At 34.9% G+C, this 8,258-nt stretch overlaps 1 protein-coding gene across 1 annotated transcript; it reads left to right on the top strand.

Moving 5' to 3' along the window:
- Positions 1-1,235: 1,235 nt before the first annotated feature.
- On the top strand, positions 1,236-6,773 carry LOC134719752 (uncharacterized). Its single transcript, XM_063582709.1, has 5 exons — positions 1,236-1,383; positions 2,636-2,780; positions 3,719-3,946; positions 4,933-5,152; positions 6,524-6,773. Exons 1-5 carry the CDS (start codon positions 1,323-1,325, stop codon positions 6,743-6,745), a joined length of 876 nt encoding a protein of 291 aa, XP_063438779.1. The 5' UTR covers positions 1,236-1,322; the 3' UTR covers positions 6,746-6,773.
- The last annotated feature ends 1,485 nt before the right edge of the window (positions 6,774-8,258 follow it).

The raw sequence follows: 8,258 nt of genomic DNA, 5'->3' as shown, positions 1-8,258 counted from the left end.
TAGGTTTGTACCAAACTTGGACAGTAGCTTATTTATGATCATAAGATAGTATCCAGAAGTAAATTTGGACTTATATTTTCTTCCAGTTAACATTGCATACAGTCTGCAGTTAAAGTTTTAAAAACATTTATTAGATTCATTAACTATCCTAGATTTTTACCAAACTTGGACAGAAGCTTCTTACATTCAAAAGATAGTATCATGAGGAATATTTTTATTGATTGTTTTCCTCATTTTTGTTGAGCCTGTGATTTACAGCAATAGTAGGCGAGACACTGGGTTCCGCGGAACCCTTACAATTTTTTTTCCTACTTCAACATTTTTTTTCTTATTTCTCAGATTCTACTTTTTATCCCTATATCCGAAATCTAGAAAGCGTGACTATAACATAAACATAAATTCAGTCTTTGAATAAAGATGTACTAGTATACGGTAATAATTACACCTGTATCCAGTATTAACACATAATAATTGTTCTTTCTCCATCATAATGGAGAGATGGGTTAGAAAGGGGGTCCTTCATTTATATTCTTAATTCTTTAAACTGTATTTATTCATTCTCTTCTTTATAATTAAACAACATATTATTCTATATTCATATATTTGTCTTGTCTTTTTTCTGGATTGTTTATTTTTGTTGCCACCTTTTGCTGCCCTTTTTCTCCATTATTTCTCTATTTCGTAAACCCCACCAGACCCTCATATGAGTTGAACCCCCTTTATAGTGAATTTAACGTTACAACTATCAAATAGCCGGTTCAACAAAGTATTACCAGTATAGACAAGTCAATATGTATCTAGTTTATCACATCAAGAAACTGATGACCTTATCACATGAGGATCTGCAGGGGCGGGAAGGGAACCTTAAATTCTGAATGATTTGAATATTTAGATGATGATGATGATGGGACCTTGACTGGCTATACAACCCTTGCATGGTATGTTTTCTGTATTTGTTTATGTAATGGCCCGTCATTCTCTATTCTTTATATTTAAGAACCCCTGATTATTCTCAATTTTCGTTCTATCATTTCAACCCTTTATTCTCTATACTTTATCTTTTTGTATCCTATTATTCTCTATTCTTTATTTTGTTTTGCCTTTTTCTTATCCTTTATTTTTTTGCCCTATTTTGCTCTCACTGTCTTTATTTATTTCTGCCATGGACTCTATACATTTGCCTATCATACACTATTCTGTAAACCCCATTCACACCCTCATCACATGGTTTTTATCTTTTGGAAGTTCAGTTTATAAACCCTTGATCTAAATAGTTTATAAAGAGATAAGACTAAGACTAAGAAGAGGGACATAGATCCAACATGGCAGTTCTACTGTTAAGTGTTTTTGTACTGCTTGTGTCAACATTCACAGTAAACTGTGGTAAGGCAATGCATTTTTTTTCATTTACTGTGCTTGTGGATTTATCTTTTTCCGTGGTTACCAATTTTCGTGGATAAAGAAAAAAATGTATGTTCGCGCATATTTAAACTGAGGTCTGCATACAAGTCTGTAGAAAACTTGTTATTCGTTGAATATCAAATTTCGTGGTTTACCTGTACCCACGAAAATTGGTATCCAACGAATAATAATGAATCCACAGTACTTGTATTTACTTGCAGTCGAATCAAACGTTCAGACATATCTATCAAAGAATGACTGGGGAAAAGAAATATGGCATTTTTTACGACAGGTAGTAAACCCTTTGCCAACGTGATGCGTCCATTTTTGCTGAACGGGATGTGAAAATACGTAGACACGTCCAGTAAGAATCAATGTCTCGCAATCCAAATTTCACGCCCTTCATCATGGTCAATCATTATTACAGGACATACCTATTGTATGTATAGTTGGTTTGATTTCGTCATAAAATACATGAAATATTTGCCACTGGACGTTAAGCAAACAACAATCAATCAAATACATCGGCCAATCGAGTACTTAACACGCATATACACAGATCTGTACAAAAACAAACTAAAGGTCAATGTTCCAATAAAAAAAATCTAAATTTCTAACTTCAAGTTTTTATTCTTGTTTTGATGTGTAGACACACAAAACACAATGATTAGGATACAAAACACAGAAATACACAACTTATATATGAATGTGTCGTATATAAGATATCTCTAGTTCACTGCCTTACGGCTTCGACACTTCCTGTCATCTTTAGAACTACGTCCACAACTCATTTACCAGTACTCCATCATCGAGGCTAGCGGGCATCCAAGCTGGCCGATATATTTGATTGCTTTTTGTTTGCTTAACGTCCAGTGGCAAATATTTCATGTATTTTATGACGAAATCAAACACGTTGTAAACAATAATTTGCCATTGAGAGAACCGTTTAACAAGGACAAGGACCAAATGGCAAAGACCTTCACAACTATATATAGAAGGTATTTTTACTACCGTATGAGCAAAACTCAATTCTCCTAGCAAACTACATGTACAAAATCAAAATGTATCTTACATAACAAAATGTGAATCAATCCAAACGAAAAAAATAACCTCATAATTTATGACGAAACAAGAAGTTCGTTTTAGCATTTTTATACTTCTATTACGATATAATGTGTTTATCTAAAAGGTCCATGGGCTTTGACACATTACCGATTTTTCTTTTTGTCGACAGCAACATTCGCCAATGCAGTTCAGAAGGGAACAGTTACCAGCCATTATATACACGAGGCTTCCGGTTTGTGTGCCAGCAGACAACATCCTAATATGCTGTATACTCACAACGATTCAGGAGACACACACAGAATATATGCCATAGAGTAATTTATAAAAAAAATTATAATCCCATGACATTTTTTATAAAATACTAAGTACGACAAATTTATTCCAATATTTAAAAAGGGCAAACGAAGAGCTAACTCACAGAATATATGCCATAGAGTAAATAGTTATCAAAGGTACCAGATTATAATTTTGTACGCCAGACGCGCGTTTCGTCTATATAAGACTCATCAGTGACGCTCATATCAAAAAATTTATAAAGCCAAACTAGCTAGTACAAAGTTGAAGAGCATTGAAGATCCAAAATTCCAAAAAGTTGTGCCAAATACGGCTAAGGTAATCTATGCATGGGATAAGAAAATCCTTAGTTTTTCGAAAAATTCAAAGTTTTGTAAACAGGAAATTTATAAAAATGACCACATTATGGATATCAATGTCAACACCGGAGTGTTGACTACTGGGCTGGTGATTCCCTCGGGGACGAAACGTCCACCAGCAGTGGCATCGACCCAGTGGTGCAAATAGTTATCAAAGGAAACAGGATTATAATTTAGTACGCCAGACGCGCGTTTCATCAGTAAACATACTTAATTATATCCCCATGACATCTTTTTTTTTATGACATATAAAGATATAAGAAAGATATTCTATTCCAATTAAAGGGTCAATGAAGAGCAAAGTAATTTATTACTATGATTAGGATAATTGACACAATAATTTTGATAATCACATATAGATATGACTATAATCATATATACATTGTTATATGTTAAATCAGAGCCAGGTCAGAGCCATGCACATATTATGTATATGCAAGGGTGACGTTAGCGTAAGCTTCAATTAGACAACAAGTAATTTTCAATGGTATTTTACATCTTGGTGTATGTAGCCTTTGACCAGTTTGATCTTTCAATGGTATTTTTTTGAGAGGTTTATTTAACATTCGCTAAATTTGATCGCCCAATTTTATTTCTAGTGGCTCCAACGGTCAGAGAAAGGCTTTGATATGGATAGATGGCGCCCACAGTACGGATTGGGAAGATATAGCATGCGGACCGTGTGCGGGTGGTTCCGGAAATTGTGTTTATATTGCTGATACAGGCGGAAATGCTGGTGGCGATGCTAACACTATCTATAGAATCCGGGAACCAGACCATCTCAATGGTGATATGCACGTCAGCATTGATTCTACTCTTCAGTTCAGGTAAATATAAAACTGGTTACCAGAGGCTGATTACTAGTAAGGGGAGCATAGGCCCGGTCACCTATTTAACTGATGCATATTTATGTTTAATTTGTTCCACTTTTTCAAAATCCTGTATCCGTTTATGAAAACATATTACTCTTTACTTTTAACCAAATTTCAATGGGCGAGTGGTAGCTATATAGCGGTACATAAGAATCATGAAATAAGGTAAAAAGAGGTGACACGTTTCTATCAATACTAACACGAAATCTATTTCTATTTCATTTTCTTCCAGACTGAAGTATTTTATGATGTATGATGCAACTATACAACTTTTCATATTGTTCTTTCAAAAATAATACATTTAGCAGTACACACAAATCTTGATTATTCAAACAATTTAAGTTTAAAACTGCACTTTTACATTTACATTGTATGTTATTGGCTCTACTCCCTTCTAAATATATCTATAACCACAGTTTATAACAAGATGTCATAGATATTTTCTTAATTCCTTTTGGTATTAGAAATAGAAAATATAACAAAGCGACTACAAACATGACAATTGATTTAGTCTTTGGTTAAGTTCAGTGGCACATATTTCATGCATATTCAGAAGGAGAAAAAATTAAACAATATATATTTATATCTAAGTTCAGTAGGTACTATCAAATTTGAAAACGAATAATTGCAGCCAGGTGGAATATTGAATAAAGAAAAACGAACCGGCCGCTAACTTAAATTTACATACATAAATTTTACGGAACCGTATTGGCGCTACACAAAATTTGTGTAATACTTTTTTTTCTTTTAAATTTATATTTGCGACGTTATAATGCAGACCTTTACGAAATAACGCAAACCTTAGAGAAATAACGCAAACATTTATAAAATAATGCAAACCTTAGAGAAATAACGCAAACCGTTGTAAAAAATGAAGTAAAAAAAAAGTTTCTGTTGCTAATATTCTTCCGTAAAAACGTCTGGACTCTTCCTATTTTTAGCTGGGACCAGCATGATTGTGAGACTGTCATGGTAGACCCCAACGGAGAAGTTTATGTTGTGTCAAAAGTTAGTGCAGGCCACCATGCTAAATTTGTACATTTACCAAAGAGTGCGTGGGGAGCCCATCATCATGTATATGTGAACGATGGAGTGTATCTTTCAATAACAACAAATGCCCATGACCCAGTAGGCGGAGACATCTCTCCAGCAGGCAATGAAGTGAGTAAAACAGAGAATGTTGAAGAGACTGGAAAACAACTTAACTGAAAAACCCCGAGAAAAAGACATTAATTTTGAGACTAAATATAAATCTCGAACAAATCAGTTGGCGAGATTAAATTATCGCTCTTTTTGTTATACCTGCATGATTCTTATCTTTTTTAAAGATCAACTTTTAGCAATCAAAATCTTTATCACTAAGATATGGTTCTCGCAAAATGTTTCCTATTTTACTATTTATAGATAGCGTTCGATTTGCTTTAACATCTTTAGATGCTTAAACTTATGGTTATATTTTAATCACAATAGTATACGTACCGGCATGCGCACTGATACATTTATAATTGAGGATCTGTAAATGACCGGGTGAAAGAGCTAGGGTTTTCATAAAATTGAGAATGGAAATGAGGAATGTGTCAAAGAGACAACAACCCGACCATAGAGCAGACGACAACAGAAGGTCACCAGCAGGTCTTCAATGCAGCGAGAAATTCCCGCACCCGGAGGTTTCCTTCAGCTGGCCCCTAAACAAATATATATAAACTAGTTCAGTGATAATGAACGCCATACTAAACTCCAAATTGTACACAAGAAACTAAAATTAAAAATAATGCAAGACTAACAAAGGCCAGAGGCTCCTGACTTGGGACAGTCGCAATCATTTCATGTCTGTATTCTTCAGATTTTAGGCCATTTTTCTCGATTCTTTATTTCTTGTCCATTGTACTACATAAAATTGAGAACGGTAATGGGGAATGTGTGAAAGAGACAACAAAGAGTAGAAAACAGCCGAAGGCCACCAACGGGTCTTCAGCACAGTGAGAAAGTCCCGCACTCATGTCCTTATATTTAAGCACTGATTCATTATTTATTTCTGTATCCTTTTTTTATGTCAACTTTTCTCAATTATCCCACTCTATTCACCATTCTGTAAACCTTATCCAGATCCCCATATATGGTTATCTTCCTTAGTATCAAGACAGAGGGCGCATATTTCATACGCATTGCAATTTATTCACAATCAGAATAATATGTCACAAGTGTAAGCTTTTCCTGTACTGGTTATAATCATATGTTCTTTTATAAATAGTTTTCTTCTCCAGCGTGGACCGAAATTAAATGTTAAGGTTTTTATTTCAAAATTAAAAAATGCTTTAGTTAGTTCGACATTGTAGGAAGATTTTAGGTAGTTTTTTGTTTAATTTATTACGATCTTTTTGTAATTTAGATTCTGGACTCCACACATGTCCCTTTTTTTAAGACTACGTTTCTCTCTAATTTTTGTTGTATTTGTTTTTGAACCGGTGCATTGCTGTCTCATGAATTCCCAATCCCGTTTTCCTACTAGATAATTTTCAATGTTTTTTCCAGATTTTACTGAAAACCTATGGACGTGTGAACTACTGGTCCGTGCCTGATCGTAACTACGCAGCTCATATTACCCAGCATCCTCAGACACTTCCGTATCACAACGAAAGACAGGGAGAATCCGTTTGTTGGGACGTACATGGTGACGGCTATTACACTTTATCAGAGGGAGTCAATCAACCATTGTGGTATTATAAGAGACAATCCCCAAAACCTGTTGGTTAAATACAAATAATAAATGATATCACGTGTGTCTGTGTATGTTGTAATGAAACACTCATTTATCAGGTTAGGATAAAGGTTGGCGCCTGTCAAAACGTTCAACCCGCTGCATTTGTATGCACCTGTCCTAATTCGGGAGCCTCTTGTTCAGTGGTTGTTGTTTGTAAGTGTCGTTCAAGGGTGTTTTTCGTTGCTCTATTTTTTATAAATATTAGACCGTCGTTTTTCTAGTTTGAACGTTTTTATACTAGTCATTGTGTGACCCTTTATAGCTTGCTGTGCGGTGTGAGCTAAGGCTCCCCGTGAATTATGTACTTTGAGCTATAATTGTAAACTTTTTATTTATTGTGACTTGGATATATAGTTGTCTTATTGGCACTCAATCCACATCTTGTTATTAAATAAATACAGTAAATCCGTATTTTCAGCCTTACTAGGACTTTGAGATGAAACGCACCGCAACATCACACGTGCTGTTTCTATGCTCTGAAGTTGGTTCGTGCGTAAAAGGATTTGTGTTGCATGTACAGATTATCGTTGTATATCGACAAACACACAGCAATGCGTAAAGTAAAACTCAGATTTTATAATAGGTAACAGAAGAAAATAAGAAAAAAGACAATGATCAACATAATTAACAGCGAACTATAAGTAATTACTGACATGCCAGCTCGAGACTTCAATTGATTTGACAAACAAACTATATAATCGGGGATTTAAAATGATAAAGGGGAGGGACTATGAGGGCTCAACATAAGGTCCTGTCCACAAGTACCTATGCGTTGAAACCCATGCCGAAACTCATGATAAGGTCGCTTATTTCATCCATTTACTTGATATACGCCGCGGGTAATTGCACCGTTTAAATGACAGTGTCTGGTCCCCAAATCTATGAAACATCAAAATGAAAAAAAAATGAAAAGTAGATATTTAGATTGTATTCTATTCATGATTGCGATAGATTCAAACCGAACTCCGAAACAGCGGTCGAAGCAACGTCACCACTGTTTCGGAGTTTGGATTCGAATGACAGATGACGAATAGCAAGGACGCTTACCATGTCTGCAGAATGTGCCTCATTTCATGAGATTCCCTCAGGTATTGTCTTAACTTGATCTATATCTACGTAATGATTTGTTGGAGATTTGAATTTCGCTATTTTTTCCTTTTATCGGCTCTTCCCATGAAGGACTTTTGTTTCTTCATTATGATATTAGTTAAATGTTTGGCTTTGCGTACACCTTTTCAGTAAAACAAATTAAAATAACACAGAAACGATGAAAACCAAATGTTTAAAAAAACAAGGGGTGTTTAAGAAATGCTGTATGAATAAAAGGGACATAAAAATAAAAGCCAAATGAGATAATCAAACTCATGGTCTGTTATTGAACGGCTGAAAACTACACGACCTCTAATGTGACATTTCATATTGAGTTTGATTCGCATGGTGGATGATGCATGCACAGCGCTTGTTTTTTTCTACATTGGCTAGAGGTATAGGGGGAGGTTGAGATAT

This window comes from Mytilus trossulus, chromosome 5, assembly GCF_036588685.1.
Source record: "Mytilus trossulus isolate FHL-02 chromosome 5, PNRI_Mtr1.1.1.hap1, whole genome shotgun sequence".
NCBI lineage: Eukaryota > Metazoa > Mollusca > Bivalvia > Mytilida > Mytilidae > Mytilus > Mytilus trossulus.
This window is presented reverse-complemented; position numbering and strand designations above follow the sequence as displayed.